General features: G+C 43.8%; 1 protein-coding gene across 6 annotated transcripts in view; it reads left to right on the plus strand.

Annotated features, from left to right (window-relative positions):
- The window catches only part of NBAS (neuroblastoma amplified sequence), a 315,339-nt gene that overhangs the window by 220,124 nt on the left and 78,988 nt on the right, over positions 1-16,227 (plus strand). For all 6 annotated transcript variants that reach the window (XM_029938273.1, XM_029938274.1, XM_029938276.1 and 3 more), the window contains 2 exons: positions 5,436-5,686; positions 6,732-7,066. In XM_029938273.1, coding sequence (XP_029794133.1) covers positions 5,436-5,686; positions 6,732-7,066 — 586 coding nt within the window. The remainder of the gene's footprint in view (positions 1-5,435; positions 5,687-6,731; positions 7,067-16,227) is intronic.

A 16,227-nucleotide genomic window follows, 5' to 3' on the forward strand; every position in this document is an offset into this window, starting at 1 on the left:
TTTCATTACACTCTGACAGCCACCTTTGAGTCCCCGGGTCTCAGCAGTCATGATACCATCTTCTCTGCCTGCGCTCTGCTCTTTGTCACGTCAGTTTCATATTGTCTGGTCGGATTCTTTTGGTCTCAGGTACAGGGATGAGTGAGGGCAAGCTCCAGCTGTGGGAAGATGAATAAACTCTAAGGCGCCCACCTTTTCTGAATGGAAACAGAAGATACACAGGGCCCGTGCCCCAGGATTGCTGTTGCTCAGAGTCAGAATTGTGTCCACACTGCCACACTGTAAAGGATTCTAAATCCTGGCTTTCTCTCCTGTCTCCTCCTCCCTTAAGGAAGCCTGGCTTAGTTGAGGAATTAGTGTGAGAATAGTTAGCATATAGAGAGAACATTTAAAGTAGCTAGGCGTACTAAAAGTAGGTCATACCATTGAAAATTAGGATAAAATAAAAGCTCAGGACCAGGAAAAAAAATCCATATTAGGGTAGGAAGGTTGAATATAGATATTTAGGTCATAGGTCTTCTACAGTCATTAAATTTGGTTTCGATCTTTCTTTTGGCCTAAGGGGGCGATCGTGACCAACACTCTGATTTGCATTGTGCCTAAGGAGAAACCTACCATTCCTAAATGTGGAAGAACGAATTACCACCATTACCAAAATGGAAGCTGTTCCTTCCGCACATCCGCACCCTTTCTTTCCGTGTTGGGACCATTCAGCTTACTTCTTTCCCAAATCATCAAATGCTCCTGACATTGGCATAAAATATAAGCAAGAAAGTGCGCTTTGGCTTGTTTTCATCTGTGGAAAGTGCTCAGACTCTGAATCCTGCAAGTCTGGGTTCAAACTCTGACTCTCCAACTTCCTACCAGTGTTCTCGCTAGGAAGGCCCGGTGTTTTATCCCTGTATGTATGCCTAGGTTTCCTTGTCTGCAAAATGAGTTTTCTCATTCCATTGGACAAACCTGCTGTGAGATTTAAGAGATTTATACAGAATACCTGACATGTAGTAGATGCTCAAAAATAAAAGTTGCTGTTGTTAATTCTGGAAACAGATCATAGATACCAAACCCATCATGTGAGTGCTGTTAACCCAACATGGCATGTCTGATCTTTAAATAGTTATTTTTTCAAGTCAACATTAATTATAAGGTATCTGCTTTGGGAGAAATAAATGAGATGACATGCCACTTAATATCTAAATGCTTAATAGATGGTGCCTATTAATCTATTTCTGTGCTATGGTGTTTTTGAAAATTTTTTGTGTTAGGTAATAATATGAGACTATATGAACCAGTGAGAATTTAAGGGGTGAGGATTGTTGTCCTAGAGGAGACGAAGCCTGTTCTCATGGCCTGCCCCTTCACGCCCTGTTTATATAAAGCATTCCACAGAGGTTCTCTCTGAGTAGTCGTATGCCAAGAAATAGACAGAGATGCTCATTATTGGTCATCCCATCAACCGTGTAGGTGAACTTGAAAAGTGAAATTCCATTTTTCAGTTTACAAAGACACTTAGCCAAAATGTTGGCAAAAGTGAAAAGTGCCACAACTATTATGACCTTATTTTCTCTTTGTAGTCACATGTGTGCAACCATCAGGCAGCATTGCATATCAGGTCAGCCACATCAAGTTCATTCTGAGCATCTGTGTGGGAAATACCTTGGGTTGTTTCCCTCAGGTCAGAGCAGTTATAACTTAGAGGGTGGAGTTGTCTCTGCACAGGCATCGCTGCAAAAACCCTGTTCCCTCATGATCAGGTCATTAATTTGGACCCGTAGGTCTTTAAACTTCTAGGCTTCATCTTTGGGGGAAATGCCTGGAAGTTAGTACATCCAGACTGGGTCCCCCTCCCCTTGTCTCTGCCTCTCCCAGCGGCCATCTCTCTTCCCCTGTCCCACTGTCCTCCTCCTCCCTTCCTCTCTTCTTCTCAATATTGCTCAGTCAGGTAATGGAACTTTATTATCAGTCAGTCTCAGATTAAGTAAAGAAAAACATATTTAAATAAATTTGTTTTCCTATTTGAATAGAAGTTATTTTAATACATGCTGTTCTTGAGTCACATTTTTGGGTGATTGACAATTTGAAGCCATTACAGAACACTAATCAAGGGATTAGTGCTAATAATTCATTCCTTGTGCACTGGGTACAAGTCATACTAGTTTCTTCCTGTAGCTAATCTCTGAAAGCTAAATATGCATTATATATATAAGCTGCTTTATGGCCAAAACTTGGCTCAAGAAAAAGCACTTAAACTGTTTTCAAGGGTAATCATTAATTTGATTAGTGAAAAGTCCATAGGGTTTCATGGTATTTCTTCCTACTCTCTTGAATGTGGGTTCTTTGGAATTGTTTTCCAAGCAGAGTTTTCATTTCTTGTTCCAAAGGGAAGATGATAGCTTCTTTCAATGTAAACTATTAAAATGGGTTATTGATTACTGGCGTCTATAAAAGATCTGAGCGCATTGTAATTTACTGAAGAGGCAGGTTTTGGCATTTATCATGTGTCAGTAAAGGTATTCCAGTATCTCTCTTGACAAGATAATTAGGTAAAATTGCACATCGAGCAAACTGAATTGTAGGCACAGAAGAAAAAGTGGGTGGGCAAAGGGGAAAGTCGTGTTGATTGAGGGAGACTGTATTCAGAATGAAGCCCAACACCAGTGAACTAAAACTGTTAGGGTTTAGTCACTGGCCATTTTGTAGAGGAGTCTGTCTTGAGTATTCTGTTTATCAGGGTGTTAGGAACAAGTATGACAGGAGAGCTCTTTGAGAGTTTTGCTGCTGGGAGAGAGAACTGACGTCCGTTACAGAAAAAGTCCGGTTTTTGAAATGGTTGGTAGTGCAGACACTGGACCTTCATCATTCGATGGCTACTTTGTGATAAGCTGAGCAGAACGCGTGCCAAGTCCAAACAGATGTGGACCCTCTGTCTTAAGCAGGCCCCTTAACCTCTCGGATGACTTCTCATCTGTAGGTTGGTAATTACTTAGATTTCACTTGCCTCGCTCAGCAATCAGCATAACTGCACGTGTGTCCTCCCCACCCCACCCCCAGGCATACTGTCTTGCCTGCAAATTTTGTAAGTATGACCTGTCTTAATGGGGTCATATGGTTTGCTATTTACTTCTTCAGACTTCATTTTGCAAATCATGCAGAAACATCAGAAATTCTGTGAATCACTTTCATATACGCCTGCGTGTTCAGTGTTTTCAGAGATGACACTGCATACTTTGACTAGTGATAGCATCAGGGTGATTTTCTGACCGCCGTTCATTTATACTCATTGTTGTACAGGCCTTGTGCTTTCTTGAGACTTCTGTTAAACTGTCTGCTTCATTCCTTTTTTCAGTGCCAAGCTCAAGTACTTCCTTCATTTAGCCTTCTGTTAACATTGACATCAACCTCCTCTGAAGGTATAGCTTTAGTGATCCTACTGTTAATTAGAATATGACTGTGTGGCCTTTGTCCTTATCATTATTTTGCCTTCTTGTTTAACTCTTAAGTGTTTAGAACTCAACTAGCTTTTCATACTGTTGGATAGAGCTCTATGGTTTAAATTTTTTTTTTTGAAGTTTATTTATTTTGAGAGGGAGAGGGAGGGAGGGAAAAAGAGAGAGAGAGAATCCACCCAGGCTCTGCACTGGAAGTGGCTCGAGCGCACGAACCCTGAGATCATGACCTGAGCTGAAACCGAGAGTTGGACACTTAACCACCTGAGCCCCCAGGCGCCCCTGTTGTAAATCTTTAGGCTCTCCCCCAGCGATGAGCAGGGTGCCGGTCCATGGAGGAAGCTTAGATGTCCCATCCACCCATCTGTTTGACGTTCACAAGACACCTGTTGAGTGTTTCTTACCACACACTGGTGCTTGGAACTGAGGAACTAAAGATGAAGAAGATGTGGTATCCTCTTTGCCATCAAGTGGTACATATTAGACAGTGAGGGAGACAGACAAGGTAATGAAAAGTCACAGCATGTTATGAGTGCTAGAGGGGAAGGATGCTCAGAGGAGGCAGTTGGGGACATTTTTATAGATGTTTGAACTGCGTCTTAATAGAAAAATGGAGTTTCTCGAGAAGTGACAGTTAAAAGAGCATTTTAAAGATTTACTTGATATTTTCACTTTATGGGTTACTGCTGTTATCCCAAGTATCATCACACTCTTATAAAAATTTTAAAACATAATTTGTATGAACTTTATGTCCATAGACCAGAAAACCATGTCTTGGCATTTCCTAAAAGTGGGAATTCCAGGGAATAGGGCATCATATTTTAGAGACCCTGCTCCTCGGTTGTATGTGATCTAACTTCGATTCCACCAGAAGTCTCCTGGTGGCCCCCCTGGCCTTTGTCTGGTGCTGCTGACAGCCCAGGGACTGGATGTTTCTAGGAGTACTGACTTCCTCTGCATGGGGCATCCGTGTTACACTGGGCTGGAGGCTTTATGTTCTATCCAGAGAGAAGCCAAGACCAAAATTAAGTCTTCCCCTTCACCCCCAGAAGTCAAAAGGGATCATCCAAACGAAGACGCTTTAAAAATCGTTTTCAATACTTTAACCTTAAATGACCTTTTTTTATTACATTATAAAGACTTCTAAATCATGATGAAAATGTCAAGATAGCTGTTTGGTTTTTTTTTTCCAGATGGCACTCATTACTACAGATAATTCAAGTGGACATATCTGCTCTTTTCTATTTTAATTCTGTTGGAACACAGTATCAAATTTGGGTCTATTGAATAGCAATTTGGGGCTCTTGGATATAAAACTTAACATGCCTCAAAGATGGAGTTGTTTCTTCTCCTCACCACTTCCTAAATTCCTAGAATAATAAGGTTGTTTACATTTCTAAAATATATATTTTTAATGTTTTATTTATTTTTGAGAGAGAAAGAGAGCAGGGGAGGGTCAGAGAGAGAGGGGGAGACATAGAATCGGAAGCAGGCTCCAGGCTCTGAGCTGTCAGCACAGACCCCGATGTGGGGCTCGAACCCACCAACTGTGAAATCATGATCTGAGCCGAAGCTGGATGCTCAACTGACTGAGCCACCCAGGCGCCCCTACATTTCTGTAATGAAGCTCAGATTTTAAATGTTTCTTGTGACACGAACAAACAATGCACAATGGAAGCTGACAGGTCTGGATCTTTCTCCTGGCTGTTACGTGTTGGGCACCTCTCCCATCTGAAGGATGTGAGGTCATCCTACGTCCCAGGGTTGCTGTGACCCATCTGAGAGAACTTGAAAATTGTCTAATAGTCATTTAACACGTTTGTTTGCCCTTTATATAAACGGCTCTCAGCCTGGTGGCTTCCTGAATTTGATTGGCAAGAAGAAAGGACTTGTAAGAAGCAACCTTTTTCTCAGTCAGAAAATAAAAACAAGCAAATTGTTTACTAAAGGGACCAAATCCTAACACTTTTTCTTTGTCCCTAATTTCAGTTTGTCCACAGTAGAAATTGAAAATCGAGCCCAAGCCCTTCATCTCTTTGAGACTTTGAAGACTGAACCTGAAGCCTTTCACAAGCACATGGCCAAGTATATTTATCCCACTATTGGTGGCTTTGACCATGAAAGGTTGCTGTATTATTTCTCTCTTCTGGAAAGCTGTGGCTGTGTGGATTTGGAGAAATATGCCATTAAACCGGAAACACACATTAGGCTGCTGAAGAAATTTAAGGTAGTTGCTGCAGGTAAGACATCCTTTCCTTGCTCGAACTCATTAAATTAAATCTAGAAATTAATTTTTTGGTGCACAGTCATGTTTGTGCATTGTGTGACTGGCATAGATCAGAAATCACAGGATCCGATGCTAATTGACTTTAGTTATAATCTTTGCAACTCCTTTACTTACTGTTGAAGGAATTAAATACCAAAGAAACTATGAGAGCCTATTGAAAGTCACACAGTGACTTACAGCAGGCGTGGTACAGAGATCTAGAGTTTTTGACTAATCCTCCAGAGGTCCGTTCCTCCTCCCACTGGTTCTATTTTATCTATATAAAGGACAGGGCTGGGACACTTTTACTTTTGGCAATTTGGCCGAACATCACTTCGCTGGAGCCTCTATGTTTCAAGGATGTGTGAAACCCTTAAAATAAGAGCCTTCGCACCTTTGATAAATGGTGGCAATCTTTAGAATGGTATCCATGTCTCTCTAAGCTCATAACTAACACATTAAACACAATACCTCTCCAGTCTATATGATGCTTTATAATTTACAACGCACTTTGAAATCTATATTCAGTCGATACTTAAAACCGTTGTGAGAATTTACTTCAGTCTGTCAGTGCTTTACGGAGTAACCAAATTAGAAGGTGGACCAGATGCAGGAAAAAGAGCAAGATCCCGTCCCCACCTGCAGGTAATTTGATGGGAAGGCAGAGGACACTGGGGAAATAGAATGCAGCGCGGTGAGCATGCTGATCGAAGGGAACGCAGGTGCCGTGGAAGGACATGGAGGGACAGAGCGGGGGACACAGCCCTCTCCACTGTGCATACCAGGAGACCTGAGGCGCGCCGAAGCAGAGGCCTGTGGAGCACCTCACGGACCATCACCTCGCAGGCAGGGTCTGGAGCTCAAATCTCCTGACCTCTGTAATCGACAGAATATCTGCTATAAATTGGTAGATAAATTTTTCCCTGCAGCCACACAGAGAGCTGTGTCTGTGTTTGAAAGCTCCTCTGTGTTTATGTTGGAGTGAACCCACTCTCTGTTTTTTCTTTTCTTTCCATTAGGTCTTAATTACAAAAAGCTGACAGATGAAAACATAAATCCGCTTGAAGCCCTGGAGCCAGTTCTTTCAAGTCAAAATATCTTATCTATTTCCAAACTTGTTCCCAAAATCCCCGCAAAGGACGGACGGATGCTCTCCCCGAGCTCTCTGTATGCCATCTGGCTGCAGAAGCTGTTCTGGACCGGGGACCCTCACCTCATTAAACAGGTCCCGGAGTCCTCCCCCGAGTGGCTCCGCGCCTATGATGTCTGCGTGAAGTACTTTGATCGCCTCCAGCCGGGTGACCTCCTCACTGTGGTGGACGCCATTACATTTTCTCCGAAAGCTGTGACCAAGGTAACTGAAAAGATAGTTGAGGCACACTGAATGCTTTAGAAGAGACCAAAATGGCTCTTACATCCTGTAGGTTGTTTTTATGTCCTTTCTTGAGATGGGGAACGCTTAACACGTTTGACATTTTGGTTTAGTTGCTAAGCGCGAGATGTTCTAATTGGGAAATCATTTTCTTCTATCACAGATGTGCAAGTAGTCTAAATGAGACTTGACTGTTTCTGGTTTGCATGTGCATTTTGTACATGTTACAGTTCTCCTATGTCACAATGAATCCTGTTCTTTCCCATTGGGAAGTGGAAAACACACCCAGTGCCCAGCCCACATTTCCTGCTTTCAGTAGCAGGCCGACAACTGAGCTGTGGTGAAATTGAGCCCCTAAAATGTTTGCATGAATACCATGGAGTGGAGGACGTGGCGATAGAATTATCCATGGAAGCCTGGTAGACATTTTCTAATGTCTGCTCCATGCTGAGGTCTGAGCCCCTTTAGCTGGACTCCCAATTCCTGCTCTGGATCCTTCAGCAATACCTAGTTTCATACAGAGGAAATAACGTGAGTCCTCCTCCTTCTCTTCATGCCCTCTCGGGACCTTACTGTAAAACAGATTTCTCGCTGCTTGGCGGCGGGTCATGTCTCTCCTGAAAAATCCTCCCGCCTCTGGCTCAGCTGCTGAGCTCTGTTGCCTTTGGACCTTTTCCCTCATCTGCTTGCCTGTCTCTGCTGCTGCTCTCTCTGTCCCCCAGGGGCCAAGTCTGCCCAGTACCCTGTTACAGGTATTTTTAAACTTTTTTTTAAGTTTATTTATTTTGAGAGAGAGAGTGAGCAGGGGAGGGACAGAGAGAGAGGGAGAGAGAGAATCACAAGCAGGATCCATGCTGTCAGCACAGAGCCCGATGCAGGGCTCAACCCCACAGACCATGAGATCAAGACCTGAGCAGAAAATCAAGAGTCAGATGCTTAACGACTAAGCCACCCAGGTGCCCCACTATCACAAGTATTTCTTTTTTTTCTTTTGGCAAAAGAGATATTGTTTTGGAGATACAGTTCTTTTTATCTCTGTTGGAGATAGTCCTTTTTTAAAAATATATTTCAAGTATTTTTCATGTGGCTCATATTATCCTGAAAATTTAGTGTAAAGGCTAAGAATTCAAGTCATTCACTTGGAGGTTGATACAGATAGAGGTTCAAACATCTGTGAGGAATTCTAGTTCTAACTAATTTGTTAGATTAACAGTTGTGGATGGAACCAAGGACTTCATTACTTGTTATTAGAATGCTGGGAGTGGCTCATCCCCGTTATGTCAGTTATATAGGGGCCCCTGGGGGGCTCAGTTGGTTAAGCATCTGACTTCAGCTCAGGTCATGATCTCATGGTTCGTGAGTTCAGGCCCCACATTGGGCTCTGTGCTGACAGCTCAGAGCCTGGAGCCTGCTTCGGATTCTGTGTCTCCTTCTCTCTTCCCCTCCCCTGCTTGCACTCTGTCTCTTTCTCTCTCAAAAATAATAAACATTAAAAAGAAACATAAAAATAATAAAGTAAATTTTACAAGCACTAGTATGAAAAGGAATTGATCATTTTTCTTATTGCTAAGGAAGCAACTAAAAATGATTTTTAAAGGGAGATAGTCTCACATTTGAAGAGTACTCATTTCAAGTCCTTTGAACCTGGCTTTGAACTTTGAACCTGCCACTTAATAGCTCTGTGGTTTAGCCTCTGCCTCCTTGTGGCTAAGTAATCTTTGGTGCAGATTTATTATTGTCCCCATTTTGACAGGTGAGGAAAGTGAGGCCTACAAATTTAACTCGGTAATAGAGGAGCCACAGCCTTTATCGGGAAGGCTTTCTTCCAGGGTCCTTGCTCTTAATCCCTGAACTATCCTGTATGTGAGGAGTCCTGGAACCAGCAGCTAGATTCACGGGCTTGGAGCCATTGTAGGAGCTGTGGGAGAGCAGGGCCCAGGGAGCCCCAGGGACATTGAGCCCAAGTGGGGTAGCCTGTCATGGCCCTGAGCAGGGCCAAGTCTGAACAAAGAAGGCCAGGCTGGAATCTGGCAAATGTGGGAAAAGGCAAGAGTCCAGCGAATGTGGGTTTCGAATCTCCCAGAATGAGAAGAGGGTCAGAGTCCAAGTAAGGACTACCGGTGCAGGAAGTACGCCTCCAGGGAAGGGAAGGAACCGAGTGGGGGGTTGAGATTCGAGGAAAAGGCTCCAGAGGTGGGACCAGGAACCGGCTACCGGAGCTAGACAGGCAAAGAGACCAGGCAGCGGGGTGGGGAGGGGGTCACTCTAAGCCTGTTTCCTTCCCCTCAGCCTGACTTGGGTTTTCAATATCTTATGTAAGGGCAGGAACAAAGAGTAGCAGGCTGGAAGACATGTGCTAATTGTGAGCATGTGTCTAGAAAGGTACAGATGAGTCCAGATTTTTCCAGCAGCAATTATTTGCTCATGATTAAACGTAAGAGGTGGATGTAGAATCCACTCAGAGTTTGAGCTGTTATTTATGATGGTTCAGGTCTGATGATTTTCAGTTATGGCACATTCTCCAACCACCTGAAAATGTGTGGCCCAGTTTGTACACCTGTGTGCACTTTTCCTGGCTGACCCAGTAAGGAGGGAGTCAGTTAACTATGGCATTGCTTTCTCTGCATTCAGCTGGTGTACTCCTTAGCCAGATACCCTTGTGTAGTAAACCGTCTTGGGGCGCCTGGCTGGCTGAGTTGGAAGAGCATTTGACTTTTGATCTTGGGGTTAAGAGTTTGAGCCCCACATTGGGGATAGAGATTATTTAAATAAGTAAATATTTTAAAAAAGAGAGAGATGGTTTTCTGAGTCAGGCAGGCTATAGGAAAGTGAGACAGAGGCATTTAAAGTTAATTTTACGTCTTTGGTCTAGCTTTCTATTTTCCCTCATTTTATTAATTGGCAAGCTTTTCGTTTTCCATTGAGAGAGGAGAAGTATAGAGTTTAGATACAGTGCTTGTTTGAAGTCACACAGTACTGTGCCAGAGAGAGAGACAGAGACAGAGAGACAGAGACAGAGAGACAGAGAGTGAGAGAAATTCGAATTGACATACAGTCCTTCCACGTCAGAGGTCGTGTTCAGAACAGGAAGTGCAGCTGGATTTGGCCAAATTTGCAAAATACCAGATGTTGTCACAGCTCGTGCATGATGTTAAAAAATGTAAAATAAGTGTGGACTGCTCACATGTAGTGTGCTGTTTACAAATGTAAACCCGGTTCAACTCAAAACCAAAGTGTGAAGAGAACTGGCGAGCCAATTCTGGAGCGCGTGACGAGAACAGTAGGCTGCTGTTCTAGGGCTGGAATTGAGACAGGAGGGCCCAGAAGCCTGCACTTGGTGCCCTTCCCCCAACAGAATAAACCACAGAGGGCTGTTTGCCTTCAAGATCATCGTCATTCCGTTGCCATTTGCGTTGGCAGAATTCTTGGACCTTCTGTGGAAATATGCACAAAGTGATATTATGTCATGTGGGCAGAGATTGAATTTTCACAACATCTGAGGTGATGAATATGCACAAGCTTCAGAGAACACAAACGTTGAAAGTTCATTTGCTCCAAATCTAAATTGTTTGGTTTTGGGGTTTTTTTGGTAGAGTCCGGTTGAGACTTCCTTCCCTTTTGCTTTTCCAGTTGAGCGATTGGAAACATTTTTTTTAGAAGGGACAGAGAGTGAGTTAGTGGGTTAGAAATCCAGGAAAATGGTCAGAGAAGCTGCAGTTGGGGTCAACGCACTGTGGTTGGTTTGGACGGGATGTGGTTAGATGAGGCGAACCTGGGGGCCGCCTCCGCCTCCAGCTCACTCCCAGCCTTTCACATCCCCGCGTGCTGGACTGGGTGGGGGGGGCTGCAGCCCAAGCAGAGACCTCCGCTCACGTTCCGGCTGCTCCCCAGGAGCTGGCCAGGACCCTGTGTGAGGAGCCCCAGGTAGTCACCGAACTAGAGCAGGCCTCTGGCCTCCTGCCCGGTGCCTCTGAACTTGTAGTCGGATGGACCTTTACCACCCTCGCCCCACCCCGGTTGCACTCTGCTCCAGCTCCCATCACTTGTTTCTGACCTCTGATCCTCAAGCCTCATACGTATTGATAATTAAGCTACTACCCCGTGTGTGTGTGTGTGTGTGTGTGTGTAAATGCATTTTTCTTCAGGCTCCTTATAGTTTCCACCTTGCGATTCTGCTTTCCAGAGCTATGAAAACAGCATAAGGGAATCTCCCTTTCATATTATGACTGTTCTCGAGATAACCTCTTGTTTCTTCCCTTACCCCGTTATCCACACTCTTTGATGTAAAAATCTGGAAGAGTAAATTTGTCTTAAAAACCGTGATATGATCTAAAAATAAGGTTTATTTCCTAGAATTTGTCTCCGTGGAAGCCGCATTGTTGCTAGAGCTTCAGGGTCTTCCCGATACTAATATTCGCTTTTCTCTAAGGACAGTAGCACATTTGTCACCATAAAGAGCCGTCGGTTTCTGAATCCTATGTAAAAATACTCAGATAATGCCCAGTACCTAACTGTATGCCAGATACAGGACTTTCTGATGCACAAATCAAAGGCATCTTATGCAGATTCAGATTGAATCGTTAAATATTTAGGTATCAGCTGTGTGCCATATACAATATTAGTTGCCATGGACAACACTGTGATGTAAATACTTTCCTAAGAAAGTTAAAGTTTTTTTCTTTTTTACAGTAAAATTATTATAGGTGAGAATTACACTCTTCATGAAATTAGAAATTCTTTGAGGCTAGGAATGGTACCTTTTATCTCCTTCTCTGGTTCCTAGCACAGTATGAAGTAGGAACTCCTTTAGTTTTTTTAAACAGTTATTCAAATTGGTGACTGTAAAACTTTTTGATCTTTGGGTGCCTTAACATTCTTTTTTTAAAAATATCTTTTAATGTTTTATTTATTTTTGAGAGAGAGAGAGAGAGCGTGCGAGCAGGGGAGGGTCAGAGAGAGGGAGAGACACAGAATCCGAAGACAGGCTCCAGGCTCTGAGCTAGCTGTCAGCACAGAGCCTGACTTGGGGCTCGAACCCACCAACTATGAGGACATGACCTGAGCCAAAGCCGGACGCTCAACCAACTGAGCCACCCAGGCGCCCAAGTGCCTTACCATTCTTAAAAATTTCTGAAAACTATAAAAGAAGTTTGTTTGTTTGTTTATTAAGGATATATCAATAGATATTTATCATGTTAGAAATTAAAACCAAGAAATTTTAGAAATATTTATTTAATTCCCTTAAAACTACCAATAATAAACCCATTATAGGTTGACATGAATAGCATATTTTAATGGAAAATAACTACTCCCAAAGGAGAAAAGATTAATGAAAGACCGACAGTATTTTATATTTACATGTCTCGTTAACGAGAGCACAGCTGGATTCTCTTGTTCCTTTCTGCCATCAGTTTTCGTTGTTTGGGTGGAAGTAAATGAGGAAAAGCCAGCCTCACACAGATGTGAGGTTAGAAAAGGGAAGAGTGCATTACTAGCCCATAAGTTGGTGCTCTCCTGTGATACTACACAGAAACTCGGCAAGTGGTAGATTTTTAAAGACCGGTTACAGTGTGGAGTCTCAAACCGTGTCGTCGGACCCTTCGGACTGTGTTACATTAAAACCACGGTCTGTGTTGTGCTCTGGGTATATCTTTTACTGGTGTGTGTGGTTTGTAATACAAGCGTTGGGCCTTTGGAAAACTGCAGTCCATTGAGAGATGCAGATCATCCAGATGTTGGTAAACGGCATCATACAGCATCAGCAGAGTCACCCTCATTGGCCTGAACACTCCCCCAGCAGAGGAGTCTCTAACTATTGGAAAGCTGTCAGTCTCACAGTGGTGGATACAAGTTTTCCAAAATTCTAATTTTTTGCTTGACAGCCCAAATTTTATCAGTGGCAACAAATAGTATGAATTATTTTCCTTGAAGTGACAGGCTCATTTTGTTCACTTTGGAGAAAATGTCTGCAAAATATCCTAGATCAAAACAACTAGAGTTTCTATTAGTTGTGCTTTTAAGCAAAAATGGTCATGCATGCGAAAAGAAGCGACTTCAGTTCATAATTCAAACCACCACACAGATGCTTTTTTTTTTTTATTATGCTTTAGGATACAGTGAAATGCTTTGTGTATACAGGTCCATTGTTCACACAGAATATTAAAAACGTGCACTCAATGTTTGAAACTTAATGATATTAATAATTTTTATTCCTTCATCAAGAACATTCTTAGATGTGGAATCTAAGAAGCAAAATGGAAACAGGGTGCTGGGTGGTCCAGTCGGTTAAGTTGGGCTCTGTGCTGACAGCTCAGAGCTTGGAGCCTGCTTGGATTCTGTGTCTCCCTCTCTCTCTGCTCCTCCCCCACTCATGCTCTGCCTCTCAAAAATAAGAATAAAATGTTAAAAAAAAATTAAAAACCAAAGAAACAAAACAGATGGACATAAGGGAAGGGAAGAGAAAGAAGATTAAAATAGAGAGGGAGACAAACCATAAGAGACTCTTAAATACAGAGAACAGAGTTGATGGAGGGGAAGAGGGTGGGGAGAGATGGGCTAAACAGGTGAAGGGCAAGGCCATTTGCTGGAATGAGCACTGGGCGTTCTACGTAAGTGATGAGTCACTGGGTTCTGCTCCCGAAACCAGAACTACCCTGTTTGTTAACTAACTCGAATTTAAATAAATAAATTTAAAAAACCCATGTATTTATTAAAAAAAAAAAAAGAACATTCTTTAGTGAAACTTTGCCAGCGAGGAACACAGTGACTCCTAGTCCAGTCTGGTGCCCCTCCCTTGATCTGTGCTAAGTCTTCATGGTTTTATCCACCATTGCTTTTTTACCAGCCTGTAAATGTCAGCACAGCAACAAATGATAAATCACATCTTAGAGTCCTAAAGGTAATCTTGACCCCGCAGACTCCTTGAAAGAGTCTGGTGGTTTGTGACCCACTGTTTGCGAACCACTGTCCTAGGTTACTGTTCCTAAAACTACATCTCTCTGTGATAGGTAGGTGAGAGATCATGTCGGCTTCCTAAATATTTATAATATAAATAAGAATAATGAAGATTTGTTCTGGTAACTGCGTAAGAAGGATTGCCTTCAATTTTCAGCTCCTGAAAAGAGATTAATTTCTAATCAGTGTCCAGATGTAGCGAGACTGTAAATAATCTGAAAATGCAAGACGGAATGTGTGCCTAGTAATGCCGTGACACCACCCTTTGCATTTGTGAATGGTGCACTCTAGTTTTTCTTTCTTCACGTGTTAGTCTTTATAATGTGTTTTATTAGGACATCATCTTTTGTCATTAATCACACTCAGCAGGGGGTTCTCTGGGAGATGTCTGAGAGACATATCAGAGAGGACGAGGGGCTGGAAGAAGGGGGCATCTCCTAAGAGCCTCAGCTGTGTCCCCAGGCCAGGATATCTGGTCAGAGAAAAGGCGATTTTTCTGGGGTCTAATTGCTGTAGTGTTTGCAGGTGATGCTTGAGTACCTTCCTCTTCTTCACTAACTCCCTCCCCACTTTGCAATTCAGAAAGGCGGAAGCAAAGATATCCACAATCAGTAAGTGTTAATAGCTCTTGTTGGAACAGCTGTCACTGGAGAGTGTGGCCTGGGTCTACGGCCCAATGGCCTCCCTTTTGCATTTCCACCTACATGAAACTTGACCCATTAGAGCTGCTCCAGAAGGTGATTCTGTGGACAGGCAGGCCACAGACCAGGAGCAGCGCACTCCCCACGGCTTCCGGTCAATTCCTTTCCTGTGGGGAAGACCATGAAGGAAGAGGGACAGAGATGCCCCAACTATTCTGCCTGTAGTGTCCTGCCTGGTGTTCGGGGTGAATTTGTCTCCCTGTCACGCGGGCATCTTGCTCCGTTACCTGCTTAGGCTTAATCACAAGAGCTATTGACAATAAGCAGAAAAAGGAGTCTGACTCCTTTCAGAACCTGGCCCTGGTGTCCCCCCTCCACGAGGCCATTCCCCTCACGCACACAAGTCTCGTGCTGTGTCTTCCTGAGACCCTTGGTGGCAGTTAAACCTTTGCTTCCAGAAAGCTCTGACATAGATCAGGGGACCGCACTCTTCTGAGTGCCTATAGACAAAACTAAAAATTCATGCATTACTTCCTATCAGATTTTGCCCAACTGGATTGATAATTAAAACTCATCAGAAGTGAAACAATGAGTTTAAATGAGTGTAGAAAACACACCAAGTAATATAGGTCAGCAACTTTGAAATAGTCCCGATTTAAATTCCCAGAGGAGACATTGACAGCCTAAGAATCAAATCCTCTTGCCCTTTTAGAGTTCAGTTATATCAAGATCAAAATTTCATACGTTCACAAAGGTAAGGCCTGCAGATCTGCTGTCCTAGTCAGAGGTCTGGCTTAGGCATTTGAGTGAGAGCAGGTTCCTTCAGCGAAATACACTTTCTTTCACTTGAGTAGTGGAGCTTCTTCAGCGAATCTGAAGCTACGTTAATCCCCCCCTCAAGTTCTTCGTGCATCTCATTTTAAAAATAGAAAAAAGTAAAATCATATCAGCAACAGGCTCCGTGGCCATGCAGCTTTACCAGCCGTGAACCAGCCAAGCAAAACACGGTTCTAGAGTCCCGGTTTCACAGACTCCGGCAGGCTGGAGAGCGCACGAGTGGCTCGGTGACATGGGGGGATGGAGAGGAGACACGGGGACCCCTCGGGATTTAGCTTGGCCAGGAGACCCGGTCGCCCCCTCTGGAGCTGACTGTGGCATGGTTGCCGTGTGGGAAGGAAAATGCATCCATCCGTCCCGCCTCCTTCCTGAGATAGATGTGTTTCACCTCTGCCCCACTGCATCCCCCTGCATCCCGCTGCATACCCCCTGCATCTCGCTGCATCCTCCCCTGCATCCCACAGCATCCCCTCACATCCCGCTGCATCCTTCCTGCATGCCCCTGCATCCCGCTGCATCCTCCCTGCATCCCGCTGCATCCTCCCCTGCATCCTGCTGCATCCTCCCCGGCGTCCTGCTGCATCCCACTGCATCCCCCCCACATCCCCCTGCATCCTCCCCTGCATCCCGCTGCATCCTCCCTGTGCATCGTGCTGCATCCTCCCCTGCATCCCGCTGCATCCTCCCCTGTATCCCGCTGCATTCCCCCCC

This window comes from Suricata suricatta, chromosome 4, assembly GCF_006229205.1.
Source record: "Suricata suricatta isolate VVHF042 chromosome 4, meerkat_22Aug2017_6uvM2_HiC, whole genome shotgun sequence".
Lineage (NCBI taxonomy): Eukaryota > Metazoa > Chordata > Mammalia > Carnivora > Herpestidae > Suricata > Suricata suricatta.